Genomic DNA, 16,451 nt, shown 5'->3' with positions numbered 1-16,451 from the left:
ATAAGTTTTTAAACTCACTGCTAATCTGACAGGAGACTATCAAATAACATATACATTATAATCTGTCATATATTTATTAACTTCATTGATCCTTTTCAAAACTGTTCTCTAGATATTTTTGTTATTTCTGACTAGATTATTTTTTAAAAGAATGGATCCACGTAGACAAATATTCAATATTCCTGTTTACCTCGTATAATCCCTCAATGGATTATCGCTAATTTGAGATATCAATAAATGAAATCTAGTCAAAAACCTGAGACATGATTGTGGGTAAAACAAAAATATGTGGCCCAGAAAACTAATGAATAAATAATTGTGGTAAACTTATCTGTTGTATAAGTGGTTACCATTAGTTGTATAAGTGATTATCATTAGTTGTATAAGTGCAGTTACCAGTTTCGCCATACCTGCTTTTTTTTATACCTAAGATGTTTTTTATTAGATATCACATTTTTTTTTGTCAGTACACATCAACAAAATACAGCAAATAAGAAAGTGACACTCGATAGGATCACATTTCTATTATATAGAACAGACATATTCTTTGTAGAACCAACTAGATTCTTTAAAATGTATGGTGGTAGTTTTCTTTTCGAAAACTGTGTGTTAATAACTTTCTTTATAGTAACGCAATAGAATTTAGATTATCAGTTTCTTGTCATCAATTCCATGCACACGGAATAGCCGTATCGAGCACCATTATTTGCTTAACCCATTATCATGTGACGCTAAACACTTTTAATTAGGAAAGTTTCATAAAATTTAGAAAATTTGTGTTTAAAGTTGGCAATGAATAATAACCATCCACCTGTATGATTCTTTCCAAAACTTGAACTAGAAACTGTTGATTTAGTTTGCTTGGCCTAACTAATAGTTTTGTATCTGCACGTGGTTTTACCCTATAGTTATGTTGCTCCAGATCATCTGTCTTTAATCCAAGCAACTAGGACTAAAAACGTTCCAACTTTACTCTTATGTAAAGCTGTACTAAAAATGTTAGACCGATATTTCACGTGACTTTTTGTGTAGAGATGCGCAAATATTTTGTTAAAATTGAACGGTTTTGTTAAATAACTTTACACAGTGAATTATATTTAGAATCAATCTGCCATTTAATTATAGTTGAAAAGAGGTATCAGTGCGCCAAATTAGAAAAATCCATACAAGTTAAGTATGTTTTTCTATCAAAGGAAAAACTTCAATCAAATTGGAGATTTTATAATTCGAGTATTTTTTGATGCATTAATTTGAAATTCGGTATGGGAAAGAAGGGTCCACTGAAAATATGCAAGAGTTTGAATTACCCTACTGCGAGATACAGAAACTTGAAAATTGTTAAAAGAATAAGTGTATTCTGCAAGTTGTTTTGTCCACACGATTCAGTAGCACGTATCTTGATCTCAAATCTCTTGGAAAACATCACAATTGATGATGGAAAATTTGTTTAATATATTATTAAACTGTTATAGTATGAGATATTCTAAATATTAATTTTCAAAGTGCTGTTTAGAAAAAGAAATTATTCAGTCGTAGTTTGAAATTAAATATAATAATAATGTTTCTTTAAACCTTTATCATACGAATCTTAAAATCATTTAGTTGTATGTACGTTTTGAACACGTTGATAAATAGTAATTAGAAAAAGTAATGAAAATTGAGTATTATTTTACTTCACTTTGTAGGTTGAGAATTAATTTGGTTTGAATTACGCGCAAAGCTACACGAAGGCTATCTGTGCTAGCCGTCCCTAACTTAGCAGTGTAAGACTAGAGCTGGTCATCACCGCCCACGGCCAACTCTTGGGCTACTCTTTTATCAACGAATAGTGAGATAGACCGTCACATTATAATGCCCCCACGACTGAAAGGGTGAACATGTTTGGTGTGACAGGGATTCGAACCCGCGCCCCTCAGATTACGAGTCGAGTATCTTAACCACGTAGCCATGACGGGTTTTGACGGTCTGAAACTGCAGATATTAAAATATATGCCCAAACTAATGTGTGTCATGTCGTTGCTGATAGAAAGTAATAACATTTAATTAAATAAAAGATTTAATTATACTTTCACCAAAATTACAGAATTCATTAGTTAAAGGCAAATAAGCAATGGTTTTCAGTCGATAAGCATCACATGTTAAAACACACAGATAACTAATTTTGTTATTATTTAATAATTAATAAAACTTTGTTTTTCTCTTGTCTGGCAGGAAATCTTTTTTAGTGTAGTTACGTACTATATATAACATTTAAAACCCCAACTGAAACTACAGTCAGAACTGGAAATATGTTTGATAAATTGCATCTGTTACGTTTGACCAATTAATCATCATTTCTTGACCTTAAGGTGCTATAACGTTTCTTTGAATAACTTTTAAATTGGATCTATCAGTTTGATAATTGGTTTATTTTCTATAAGACAAAAAAACAACACGTCAAAAAGTTAAGTCTGACATATGTATTTACTGAATTTTTCTCATATTTTTTAAAGGTGCTCTTATGACTATTTAGAAATTCAGGATGGAGGAACAGAAGAAGAAACCTCACATACACGATACTGTGGAAACTGGACGAAAAAAGTAAAACTTCTTCGTTTCCTGAGCAGAACTAATCAAATGAAGCTCACCTTTCAATCCGATATTTCTAACACAGAAAGAGGATTTCAGGCAGAAGTCCATGTTGGACCTGGTGAGCTTAAATAAAATCAGCGTGTCTGTCTTGTCTTTCTTAAAACCGTTTATTATTGATTAAACGAGGCTTATCATGGTACAATGATTTGATGAACAAGAGGGTTACAATGTCGCTAAGCAACCATTACTAAAGGAAATTAATAGTCGAAAAGCATTAGATGTTTATTTTTGTCACCTCTCACAAATTAATAACTTCCCGTTATTACTGAAAAGTTCAGAAGGTTTAACCTCACTTCTACGATGACCCGAAAAGCTGGAAAGAAAGATTATGTTAACACGTTTCTTTGAAAATGTATTACGGTTCTCACTGAAGAAAAAAGACACTCACCAAGTAGCCTTTTAGTCGATAATTATCAAAAAGATTGATAACATTATCTTCCGTGGCTAAGCATAAATCTAAAAGTTTAAAAATCACGCCCTATGGTCATCACAGCTGTACACGATTTAATGTTTCACTTGACAACAGGGGAATTTGTTCATCAACACTGCTGTTTCTAAGTCAAGTTTATATAATTAAACAACTTAAATTTCTAAATTATTCTCAAGTTTACTTCCTCATTCGTGTTCTAAGGTCAGTTTTATAACATGCAATTATTTAATTGTTTTGATACATGATTAGAGAATGTTCACGCAGTAGTTCGCATGTATTGAACGTAAATAGCAAACTAACTCTTACGAACAGTTTATACTTCTTAGAACTAATTAACAAACTAACCAACAACATTTCTGGGAGGAAACGTGTGTTTGAATTTTTTTGTAGAATGCAAGAAGTATTTACGTACAAATAAAATAATATTTATGTTAGGTCTAATTATTAAGCAAGCGGTTAGTATTACCTTAAATATTTGTCCAAAAATTGTTTGACCATTTCTATTGCTATCTTTCATATTCATAACTTTGGATAATATTTTGGTAAGATGTTGATAGGGCTAACTTCGGTTATTGTTGTTTGTTAACTCGTCATTATGCTTAGAGTTCTCAGTGACTATAAAAGTTACTAAGTATCTAGAAAATGAAACTTAATACGCCACCTGTCACGTATTATATTTTATTTCAAAAAAGTCTCCGATTTATTATTACGAATGTTAATGTATTACTATCTCAAATAACCGGAATTTTGAATTTCAGCTCAGTAGTTAATTAAATGTTAATATATATTAAATTTAAGTTATTTGCTAACAAGATTGATACACGCAATTTCCTTTTCAACATAAATATGTATTTAATATACAAATATAAAAACAATACAATTTATTTTAACCGTTATTACTAATAGTTATTACAAATGGTGATTTATAGACAAGAGTTTTACAATCTTACAGACAACACCGAGTCTTATATCCGGTCTAGAACTGAATATTTTATCCACGAGCTAATTAATTCTAAGTTGATATTTTTACACCTCGCTTAAGCTAGCTAGGCTTGGTTGGCCTCACACCGGGTACAAGCAGACTCCTTCCAGCGAAGATAATTGATGTCCTCGTAGAAATTCTAACTTCTGAATTAATTCACTGAAGTTAAAATGTTTGTAATGTTTGAAATCTACAATGTACCTGGTCAAAGTCTGTAGTTTTCTGATTAAATGTAGATAATAATTACAATTATAGGTTCCTAGGCCTACATCGTACTGAATGTAGCCGTCCAATAATATTCTAATTATTCCTTCGGCTAGCCGCTTTTTACAGGAATCACACGAGTTTGTAGAACTTTTGATAATATTCTCGTACGCTTTCGCCAAACAAATGTCATTGGTTTTTATATTTTCAAGAATTCTCTACAAATTTCGAAAACAGGCGGAACTTGCGCAATACACAGTCAATAATATACGTCCATACAAAAAGAAAACTGTATTGAAACAAGTGTAGGCACTGAAATAAATGTATAACGGAAAATCAAAATCCGTTACGCATTTTTTGTTGCTTCTTTGCTGGTTTGTACAATTTATTTCTAAGTACTTCAACACTGGTTATTTTAATAATTATTCGTAACGTTTACTGATTTCTGGGTAATGTTTGAAAACATTGAATACACTTTCTGAAAACATCTAAAATCGTGGTTTCTATATGACATTATTTTTCTTTCATATTTTTATAATATATTAGATAGAATTTATTGTTTTACTGAAAGAAATATTAATATTTTTTCTGTCTTAGACGAAAACGAAGCAGTTGCAAACCTGTGTGACAGTCAAATGTTTCGACTTTTGAATAATACCTGCTATTTGTTAATTTCGTACCCCGAAGTTGTGTGGTCCAAGGCGAATGATATCTGCATTGAATCTGGTGCAAGATTAGCCATTGCTCAATCTCCCAAGCAAAAAATGGTACTTCAGTCCCTTGTAGAGTCTGCTGATGAAAACCGATCTAATGTTTTATACTGGATGGGAGGAGTCAAAGAAACAGGACTGAAAAACTGGTACTGGATTGATGGACAACCAATTGACGAAACAAGTAAACAATTTGTGGTTTTAATTTTGTATTATGGTTTTAGTTTGTTTTGGGTTTGTTCTTTGTTGTTTTTTCACCTTATAAACTACGACCCAAGTTTAAAAGGTTTTGTTTGTTTGGAATTTCGCACAAAGTTACACGAGGGCTACCTGCGCTATCCGTCCTTAATTTAGCAGTGTAGGACTAGAGGGAAGGCAGCTAGTCATCACCATCAACCACCAACTCTTGGGCTACTCTATTACTAACGAATATTGGGATTGACCGTCACAATTTATTGTTTGTTTTTATTCGTTTTGGTTATTCGCGTAAAACTACACAAGGTTTATCTGTTCCTGAAATCAGAAATTCTGTAAACTACAGGGAAAGCAGCTGGTTAATAGCACCTGTCGCCAACTCTTGAGTTACTATAATAATGGAAAGCCAGCTTCGTCAGCAACGAAATGCAAGTCATGAACCCTAAGTCACATCCCAGTAGGGCACGCTGATCAACAAGCCGCGTCCGGCCTTAATGTATTTACGTGTGTGTTAATAATTATAATGTTAAATATAATGCACATAATTTTGATATTAAAATAAATTTCTAATTGTTTCACTCCCACTTTTGACGAAAAATTTATTATTTAATAGAATGCAAGACAATGTAGATATGTGTATAAATATTTCTATGTATTACTTCCCGTTTGATATTAGAACAACACCTACAGGTTTGATGTGTTTTATTCTAAAAGCCTGTTTTGCTACGTTTCGACTATTTTGAAGGTAAGTATTAATTTAATGTGCTTTCGAAATTTGTTTTTATTTTAACAGAATTTTCTAGGTCAATGAGATTACTATTAGTAGGAATACCTAAAAAGTATCGTATTTAAAGATATTTAATTACATTGAATTTTAATAATTTGAGGGAAAATAAAGAAGAATATATAACCGTATGTCAACCATATTATATAGGTGGTGATGATGCCTTTCACCCTTATAACGCTAGAAATCGGGTTTATCCCGGGATGGGAAAAGCACAGATAGCTTACTGTGTAACTTTATTCCTAACTACAAACAGAGAAACAAATTCTGCAACCATAAAAGTGATGGACAAATATTAATCTTTAGACGTAGAAAAACAAACAATCAACTGAATGAAATAAGAACCAATTAAGTTTAAATATTAACACTTTGAAGATTTACTTTCAAAAATAATGAACGTTATCTTTCATAAAGAGCCCGGCATGGCCAGGTGGGTTAAGAGGCTCGACTCGGAATCTGTGGGTCGCGGGCTCCAATCCCCGTCGCATCAAACATGCTCGCCCTTTCATCCGTGAGGGCGTTATAATGTTCGGTCAATTCCACCATTCGTCGGTAAGAGAGTAGCCTAAGATAACACAGATAGCCCTCGTGTAGCTTTGCCCGAAATTCAGAAACAAACAAAACAACCTTTCATAAAAACTGAAATATTTTATAATTGAAAGAATTTTTGGTAACGAACAAACGTGTTATAACTATATTTGCCGTAAAACGATAAGAAACCAATAAATAATCTAGTGTTTAAAATGCATTAACCCTAATACTATTGTCTTTTGGCGAATATAAAAAGAAGGCCATACACTTTATTTAATGACTTGTTACTACAGGTTATTCTGGAATAAGTTGATATCATTATCCACCAACATTTCTAAAAAAAAAATAGTCGACAACTAACTCTTATCATATGATTTATAGACTGAAAATTGAATTGTCTAAGAAATCAAATTTTTTCCTACTAATTAAAGGTAGAGGGAGCTTTCTTTCTTTCTATCTCTCTCTTTTTTTTTCTTGGCAAAATCGTTCAGTACTTAGCTAATAAAATCATTAGATGAACCACTCGTATGTGAGAGACTAATTAGAATCTCGTTTACTTTTTACATAATGAGTTATTCTATGAACTATTGAGCTTTTCTATAACTAACAATTAAAACTTTTCTATAGATCAAGGATGACTTGGCGGTAATTCTGAGGATTTATACGGATCGCGCTTCAGCACTCGCGGTGGGCAGAGAAAGGATAGATAGTTTATTAGGTAGATGTTTGCAGAGTCATAAAGAAACAAAGCTTTAATACTGAAGATAGTTAAGTACTGTTTTATTATCAAACGTATGGTGCTAATGTACGCCGTAAAGGGAGTTGGAGTTACATAACACTGAAATGTTATTTTTCTAATTTTTCTCATAGACCAGTATAAGGACCTCCAGACTGGCCGTAAATCAATGGAGCTCTATTACAAACGAGTACTGCTATAACAGTAGGTTTCTCGTGATCATGAGTTCGTGTCCCAGTCTGAGAAAACCAAGACTTGTTGCGGAAATTCACTTAACATTATAAAAAAAAAAACTCCATTGTTTACCCCCATTGCAACTCAAAAGAACATAGCATATAATTCAAAACATTGTAATTTTAAACAAAGAAGTAACACTAATAAATGTAAAATAAAGGAAGCTACTTTAATTGAAGAAACTATCACCACCCTATATCAACACCCTGGGGTACCAATCCCATATTAGACAGTGAAGAAATATCTAGTCATGTGAACTCTCTGTTCTATATTGTTTATCTATATACTGTATTGCTTCGAATTTAAAAGGCACCTTTTTCATATTTTTTCAAACTGAAAATTAAGGTGCATCTTAAATTCGTGGAACTATTTTTCACTCTTCGAAAGTCTCGAAAACATTTTCCACGATGTGTCCATCAACAAGTCATTCAAAGATCGTATCCATAAACAGTATGATGCTTGGCTGAATAAAGACAATCATGCTTTGACATCAAGAGGCAAAATGAAAAGGACATCAGCATCAACAACAGTGGTGTGGATGGATTTCAAAAGCTTAGAAAGAAATGTCTAAGAGAAAATCATTTTTAAAATGTTGTTTATCCAATATGGAAGAAGGAATGCAAGATGACATTCTTTGGGACAATGATAGATCAAGTGATGAAGATGCTTCAACTTCAGAATAGAACAGTGAGTCAGAAGAAACATTGGGGTAATATTCTGATTAAATAAAGAAAACAGAAAGAAACATTATTGTAATGAACATTTTTAAATTTCCTGTGTGTGTATATATAATATTTTAAAACATTATACATGAATCAAAAATATTAATAAATTATTTTGAAACATGTTTACTCCTGTCTAATTATCATCCATTTGTTTCCTGAAAATCTCTGTTTAAAAGTGGGTTGCGTCTTAAATTTGAAGTAATATGTTGTATATATATACACTAGCTGGATTTCCCGTACCCTGAACGGAAGTTATGTAAATTCATGATTAAAGAAAGGTTATTTTAGGACATGTAAAGTTGTTTCCTTTATATGTAATTTAAAAAATAAAAATCTAGCATATTCATAAAAACAGCAAAACGCAAAATTTGAAGCCGTAAATTTGAATGTATCTCCTCATGGACCGATCAAACCTTCATACCAGATATGGTGAAGATCCATCTACAAGGGCAAAGTAGTGATAGAAAAAAAACTGCTAAAACACTCGTAAACACCGCAAAATGCAAAATTGAAAATTTGTATGCTTCTCTCGCGGACCTAATGAACCTCTATACCAATTTTGGTGAAGATCCATCCACAACCTGCGAAGTATTTACATGGACATACAATATAATAATGCTATTATATTTACATAGATGGCGATAGTGCAATTAAAACTGCGTGTGATGTATTCATGGTGTCACATCTCCACCCTGAGAACGGAGAGAAAAAAACGTTCTCCGTGACAAGAAACGGAGGCGAAACGGTAAAATCATGACCACTATTGCAAATCTACATGCACACAGAATACAAATTTCGCGAAGTTCGGGGTTGCATATTGCGTACTAAAAAGTTTTCTAGTATTATTCAAGTATGAATTACTTTATAGTATGGTATCCTCATGTGTCTCTGTAAATATTTGTACCTGAGGATGACAATATCTTTATGAAATGTCATAAATCTGTAATAGTTTCTTTTTTCATAACCAAGTCAAGCTGTATCAAAACTTTTATTTGCCGTGGAGCCGTTCATTTTTCAATTTTAGATAACCAAAATAATTTTGGAAGTTTTGTCGTTATTTCAAGTGTTTTCTACCTATCGTTGCTGGCTCGGCATGGCCAGGTGGGTTAAGGCGTTCGACTCGTAATCCGAGGATAGCGGGTTCGAATCTCTGTCACACCAAACATGCTTACCCTTTCAGCCGTGGAGGCGTTATAACGTGACGGTCAATCCCACTATTCGTTGGTAAAAGAGTAGCCTAAGAGTTGGCGGTGGGTGGTGATGACTAGTTGCCTTCCTTCTAGTCTTGAACTGCTAAATTAGAAACGGCTAGCGCAGATAGCCCTCGTGTAGCTTTGCACGAAATTCAAAATAAACCACTTCGAATAAACATGTAAGCAATGGTCTTTGTACACATGTTTAAACATTTGTTTAACTTGTTAATACGCGAGATTCTGTTTGACTTTTTCCACTTGTAAATATTTCGGATTGTGTAAGCTTATCCCAAATAGCTTCTAGCCTACACAGCTTAGCGTTTGTCTTTAACAGATAACTGAAATACTATCTATTTTAGTCTTTTTTAGTTATAATGTATAAAAGTCTGTAGTTCTTATACCACCCATGTCACCTCTGAATGTTTAAACATTGTATGAATTAGCGCTAGTCATTTCGAGATAAGCTAACACCATGAAATTATTTAATTTTTCATTTACAAATATCTTAATCCTATAAAGCTTAGCACTTATCACTTACAGATATCCCACCCTGTTTAGTTAAAGCTTATCACATGTAAACAAAGAAAAAACAATTTTAATGGCCTTTTGGTTTTGAAAGTAATTACGATTTGTAGGTTTTTATTCTGTACTGAGAGTTGTCTAATGTTTAATTTCCTTATATAAATGTCCACAATTGCTTTTTCAAAGTAACTGTGTATATAGAGGTAGATTTTTTAATAAATGTATCTTTCTTCTAGTATAAGACTTAATGAGTAGTTCTGTGACGATAACATAGATTACATTTCCGGTTTCACTTTATTCTAGAGTTCCAGCTTCGAAAGCATCACCAGAATCGTTACCAGACGAAAACATCGAAATGTCTAGGTATTCAACGACACGTGCACGAACATGGCAGCGAGTTTTATTGGGTCGCTCAGACGTGTGACACACCAGGAAAATTTATCTGCATGAAGAATGCTACAAGTAATAACAAATAATTAATTATTATTCATTGTTTTATTCTAAAATTATAGTGCAAAGTAACTGATGTGTACTGATTAAGTGACGCATGTGTCAAAGGCGGTGTCACTTAATTTAAACAAAAATACCTGAAATATTATTATACTTAGGGTAGATTTTTATTTCTTCTCTGTAAGTACTACGGAAATTTACTGTATTTTCATTTCTGGTTGCATGGTTGTCACATTTTCTTTCTTTCTTTCTGAGATGATAGATATCTTAGCTTCGCTCTGAAAATGGCCCAACATGGCCAAGTGGGTTAAGGGGTTCTACTCGTAATCCGAGGGTCGCGGGTTCGGATCCTGGTCGCACCGAACATGCTTGCCCTTTTCAGCCGTAGGGGAATTATAATGTGACCTGTAAATCCCACTATTCGTTAGTAAAAGATTAGCCCAAGAGTTGGCGGTGGGTGGTGATGACTAGCTGCCTTCCCTCTAGTCCTACTCTGCTAAATTAAGGACGGCTTGCGCAGATAGCCCTCGAGTAGCTTTGCGTGAAATTCAAAAAACAAACAAACGTTCTGGAAAATAAAACTGAAAATATCTACCTATCATTATTCATGAAACAAACTGTGTTTAGTTTAATATAATTTTATTTATTTACATATAATTTTAAAAAATCTCAAATACGACTCTTCATCAGGCTAAGCCTACATTTACTTATTATAGATGATTCTAATGTTCAGAGTTATATATCATCCTCACTCCAGTTTTCTTTATTTCTAATAAATCCGTTTACAGTTTGCGTTATGACCCATAACAGTATCCCTAACTATCTTACAAGTATAAAAAAAACAACACAATAAATTAATATATTGCTTGTTGAGTAATAAGTGTTAACATGTAAAAAACAAAGTATGATTAGTAATGTTTTTCTTTATGCGGAATTGAAAATTTCTCGATAAAATATTACACGGAATTAGATATAATTACACACGCACTTAAGCTAATGAAAGGGAAACGAGCTATCTGAAACAGGAAGTGTGGAAAATTTCATCATAATTTATTTAGCTAAGTACAGAAATTTATCTCAAACTTTTATTTTGAAAGCAAAAAATCCAACAACAACTGTCAAGTTTTTGCTTTTATTTTATCGAAAATCAATGACCACGTGTTTAAACAACATGATTTTAATTACTATGTTAAAAGTTGTTTCGAATAATGAAACAGAAACTCCTACAAACTTTTATCACACCGAAACAATTTTACAGAATTTTGGACGATAAAGACTTCTGATAAAAAAATTAATAGATATAATTTAAAATAGGTTTTTCCTTTACTTAAAAAAAACAAATGTTAATGTTTTATTATAATTCGTTTAGGAAATTGGATCGCTGATAATAATAATAATAATAAAAAACTAAAGAAAAAGTTAGAGTTTGAATTTAATGGAAGAAATCGGTGACGGTGCAGTAAGTGGTTGTTACCCTATGGTGTTGTGTTATATATATTAATCCCAAGTGTTTTGGTTTAACGGGTACTGAACACACTGATAAAATGTGTTTTATGTAGATTAACTATTTTTAGCAGTTCATTTAAATTAAAGTAAATTAGTTTGTTTAGTTATCAGTATGTTTCGAATTTCGCGTAAAGCTACACGAGGGCTATCTGTTATAGCTGTCCTTAACTGAGCAGTGTAAGACTATTACCAAAGAATAGTGAGATCGACCGTCACTTATAATGCCCCACGGCTGAGAGGAGCGAACATGTTTGGTGAGATGGAGATTCGAACCCACGACCCTAAGAGTGCGAGCCGATAATCGAAAAGATACATATTCTTAGTGGGGACAATCGTGAATGTCAATAGCTGGTGATATACCGAGAGAAAAAATGTTTGAAAACGTTCCTAAAGAGCTCCAGATGTGTGAAATTCTCCCAACCGACTGATGGCTTTAATATTTGCCAGGAATCGATCTACACTTCCCAGCCATACTAGATGAAGGAGGTAACGAAATTTGTAATATGAGAATTTACAGTTATCCCAAAAATGCTTTATGTATGATGGAAACAGAAAATCACTGTATTACCGATAACTAGAAAACAAACCGTAATCAGTGAACTACTGGGAGCTTATGAGATGACGTGAGAAGTCTCTTGTCACAATTTTCTGTGCTGGTGGTTCAATAAAAATGTTGAGAAAAACGCATCACATTCTTCTTCGTGCTGGTGTGGCTACAACGATAAAAAACACTTAGCATTATTGACCCTACCTGTGTGGCCACAATAGTGCAAGACACGTAACTTTCTTGACTCTGATTGTGTGGCTACAACGATAAAAAACACTTAGCATTATTCATCCTACCTGTGTGGCTACAATCAAGCCCGTAGCAGAGGAGTTCGAATGACCCCTCCACACTCCCGCCGAAGTTCCCCTCGCTTATAAACATTTTTTCCCCTTTTTTTGATGAGGGGCCCTCATTATATAATTGCTTTTGTAACACAAAAAGGAAAAAAAAAACACCTTCAGGACTTAGCTGCGGGCTGGTCAGGTGGGTTAATGCGTTCGAGTCGTAATCCGAGGGTCGAGGGTTCGAATCCATGTCGCACCAAACATGCTCGCCCATTTCAGACGTGGGGGCGTTATAATGTTACGGTCAATCCCACTATTCGTTGGTAAAAGAGTAGCCTAAGAGTTGGCGGTGGGTGGTGATGACTAGTTGCCTTCCTTCTAGTCTTACACTGCTAAATTAGGGACGGCTAGCGCAGATAGCCCTCGAGTAGCTTTGTGGGGAATTCAAAAACCAAAAGCTGCGGGTTTGGTTGCAAAAGTGCAAGATACTTAAATTGACATAAATGTGGCGAATGTATGGGTATGTTGATTTCTTTATAAGGATAATAGATTCGTAATATACCTGAACGTTGGTTGTAATTGATCCCTTCCACTCCAAAATGCTTCATTTATATCCTGATAATAAAAGTCATTTTCAAAATGATAAGAGAAAACTCTGAGATACTGTTACTAACCAAAAGTGGTCCAAAGAGACTAAACTCGGATATCTTTGTTGATCAGTACAATCACCAGACTCCAATCTGATTAGACATATTTAGGACTGACCTAAACGTCGAACCTGTCCCAAAAATCTTCTCCCATAATCTGTGAACAGTTGGCAGACCATTACTTTTTGACACAAATGAAAAAGAAACTTTCCGCCATGTTGTGTAGTCCACATTACATCGAGGTAAAACTGTTATTGTAATAATGTAATCAATCAATGTATATAAAAGCAAAAATCAAGTGAAATTTAAAGTTTCGTTGCTTAAAACTGCTTTCTTTTTTTTTTAAAGATATTTAAATTAAATAAATTAAATTTTAAATTCACGTAACGCTGGTTGTTATGGTTAACGATATGGTTGTTAATTTCATATTTTAATTTAAATTTCGTTCCGATAAGATAGGTTTAAGGGTGTGTTCTTCGAAATCTGATTATTCGAGAACCTAAGTTAAATGTTTTATCTATTATTCTGTGGCGTGAGCATAGCACGGATAGCCCATTATGTAGCTTTGTGCAAAACAATAAAACAAACAAACTAAATATTGCACTTGATAAATTTGAAGACACAATTCCAATAAATCTAATGTCTTATGGGTTTTGTTTTTTGGTGTGGTGCTTATTTCGCTGGTTTGTCTTTATTTTTTGTCTGAAATATACATTCTTTTAAAAGAATGGTGATAAGATTTTGTAAAGATTTATAGTAAAACATCAGGAACATCGTAGTGGTTCATGACTCTAAACATCTTCAATTTTATCTCAAGATAATGAAAAGAACTGATGGATCGTTCTTTACGGAAGTAACGTACCAAAGAGTTACATGACTGTTTAAAGAATCTTGCTGTAATTTGGCTGCAGACTGTATAATAAATATTTTCTCTTTCGGTTTAATAGCTGTTCCTCGAAGACGAAATCACACACTTACTGGAGTTCAAGGAACAATAGCCAGCCCCAACTATCCTTTCCAATACTTCAACAATTTTCATTACAATTACTCAATTGTTGGTCATCCACTCACTCGCATTTATGTCACATTTCATCACTTGGACTTGGAATTTCAAGAGCAGTGTCTATACGATTATGTGTCTTTACGCAGTGACTTCAAAAGCCCTGAAAAAAAGTTTTGTGGGAGACACCGAACGGGTTTAAGCAGGTTAGTAAATCCCTTTCTTATTAAACAATGTCAGGTCGATTATATACGTTTTTTATTTCATATTCTAAAAAAAATTGTGTGGAAAGCAGTAAGCAGGTTAGTATATCATTTCTTATTAAACAATGTCACTTTTTTTAAGGAGGTGGGAAAGTAGTTGAAATTAGATTAACCTAAACTCTGCTTCCTAATGGCACAGCGGTACGTCTGCGGACTTACCCTACTAGAAACAAAATTTTAACACCCGTGATAGGCAGAGCACAGATAGCCCATTGTGTATTTTTGTGTTTAACTCCAAGCAAACCTAAACTGTTTTTCTTTAGATGTCACAATGAATGAAAATCTCCCTTTTTTGAAAGCGCTCGGGTTATAAAGGTATTGTATTCTTGTGTTCTACTAGCATCACAGTTACAATAATTGTTTACACTCGTCAATCTGGACTTTGAAGAAGAACGCTATGAAACGAGACAATAGCTTAACGTTCTTTACTGAAAGTTTTCCCACGTGGCTGATTAGAGACATTTTATTAAACACAGTTCATTTATTCGGCAGCGTTTTGGGATCGTTAAAGTTTTTGTTCTTCGTCTCATGACCCGGCATGGCCAGGTGAGTTAAGGTGTGCGACTCGTAATCTGAGGGTTGCGGGTTCGCATCCCGTTCACACCAAACATGCTCGCCCTTTTAGCCGTCGGGCCGTTATAATGTGACGGTCAATCCCACTATTCGTTAGTAAAAGAGTAGCTCAAGAGTTGGCGGTGGGTGGTGATGACTAGCTGCCTTCCCTCCAGTCTTACACTGCTAAATTAGGGACGGCTAGCGCAGGTAGCCCTCGAGTAGCTTTGTGCGAAATTAAAAAAACAAATAAAAAAACTTCGTCTCATTGTTCCGAAAGCTACAATTTGCTTTCATTCAAAAACATTATCCACTTGTGAGCATATAAAACGCGCCTCCAAAGGACTGTTAAAATAAGTACTGAAATGTCCCGTATCTTGTTTTGTTTTGGAAACAGAATTAATTTCATTTTTTATGTAATTCATATACATTTTAATCTATTTTAGAGTAACTGTTATAAAAGGCACAACCATTTATATTTAAATAACAAGACAATTCCAGTTTATTTCTCCTCTCTCTCTCTTTCTCTCTGAACAATGTTTTTACTATACCACATTTGTGTAACATTATACCTAAACAACATGGCTTCTATTTTGATGTCACCCAAAGTATACATTCTAATTTTACCTGCTATTAGTTGTAGGCCACACATAGCTCAGATAAGACATGACACGAGACATCTCCTTTCTTATCTAGCTTCTGCCAATAACGCGTGGTTCTCAGTGCAGGATCCACTGCGATGGTTGTTTGTGATGGAACAAACTATTTTCCATTTTCCAGCTTGTTCTCAGTAGAAGACTTCTTTTGGTTTTCTAGTGTTTGTCGTTTCAAACCTGTATTCGGTAAAACTTGTTCGTTTGGTTTTGAATTTTCCACAAAACTACCAGAAGGTATTTGTGCTAGTTGTCCCTACTTTAACAGTTTAAGACTAGAAGGATAGCAGCTAGTCATCACCACTCACCGCCAAATCTTAGGCCATTGTTTTACCGACGAATAGTGAGATTGACCGTAATGTTATAACGCCCCACGGCTGAAAGGGCGAGTATGTTTGGTTGAAGAGAATTAGAACCCGCGACCCTCAGATTACCACCTCGCCATGCCAGGCCGATTCGGGGAAGTCCATCTGTGTCTTAGTGCAAGTTTCGTTTTTTTTTTTTAACATTTATTCAGCTCGTACAAATTCAGATAATTTGTTGATAGGAACTTGCTGGAAAACGTTTACTCTTAATAACTTTATTTGACTTCCACGTTTCACCTCCGTATATTAATCCAGATTAGCCATTTTTCTAAAAGATTTTCATTCACGTATTTGGGTTTGTTTGTTT

At 33.9% G+C, this 16,451-nt stretch overlaps 1 protein-coding gene across 1 annotated transcript in view; it reads left to right on the top strand.

Moving 5' to 3' along the window:
• The window catches only part of LOC143233294 (uncharacterized), a 135,734-nt gene that overhangs the window by 99,529 nt on the left and 19,754 nt on the right, over positions 1 to 16,451 (top strand). Inside the window, exons 11-14 of the mRNA XM_076469425.1 lie at positions 2,493 to 2,689; positions 4,845 to 5,141; positions 10,181 to 10,339; positions 14,259 to 14,517. Coding sequence (XP_076325540.1) covers positions 2,493 to 2,689; positions 4,845 to 5,141; positions 10,181 to 10,339; positions 14,259 to 14,517 — 912 coding nt within the window. The remainder of the gene's footprint in view (positions 1 to 2,492; positions 2,690 to 4,844; positions 5,142 to 10,180; positions 10,340 to 14,258; positions 14,518 to 16,451) is intronic.

This window comes from Tachypleus tridentatus, chromosome 12 (genome assembly GCF_004210375.1).
Source record: "Tachypleus tridentatus isolate NWPU-2018 chromosome 12, ASM421037v1, whole genome shotgun sequence".
NCBI classification, from domain to species: domain Eukaryota; kingdom Metazoa; phylum Arthropoda; class Merostomata; order Xiphosura; family Limulidae; genus Tachypleus; species Tachypleus tridentatus.
This window is presented reverse-complemented; position numbering and strand designations above follow the sequence as displayed.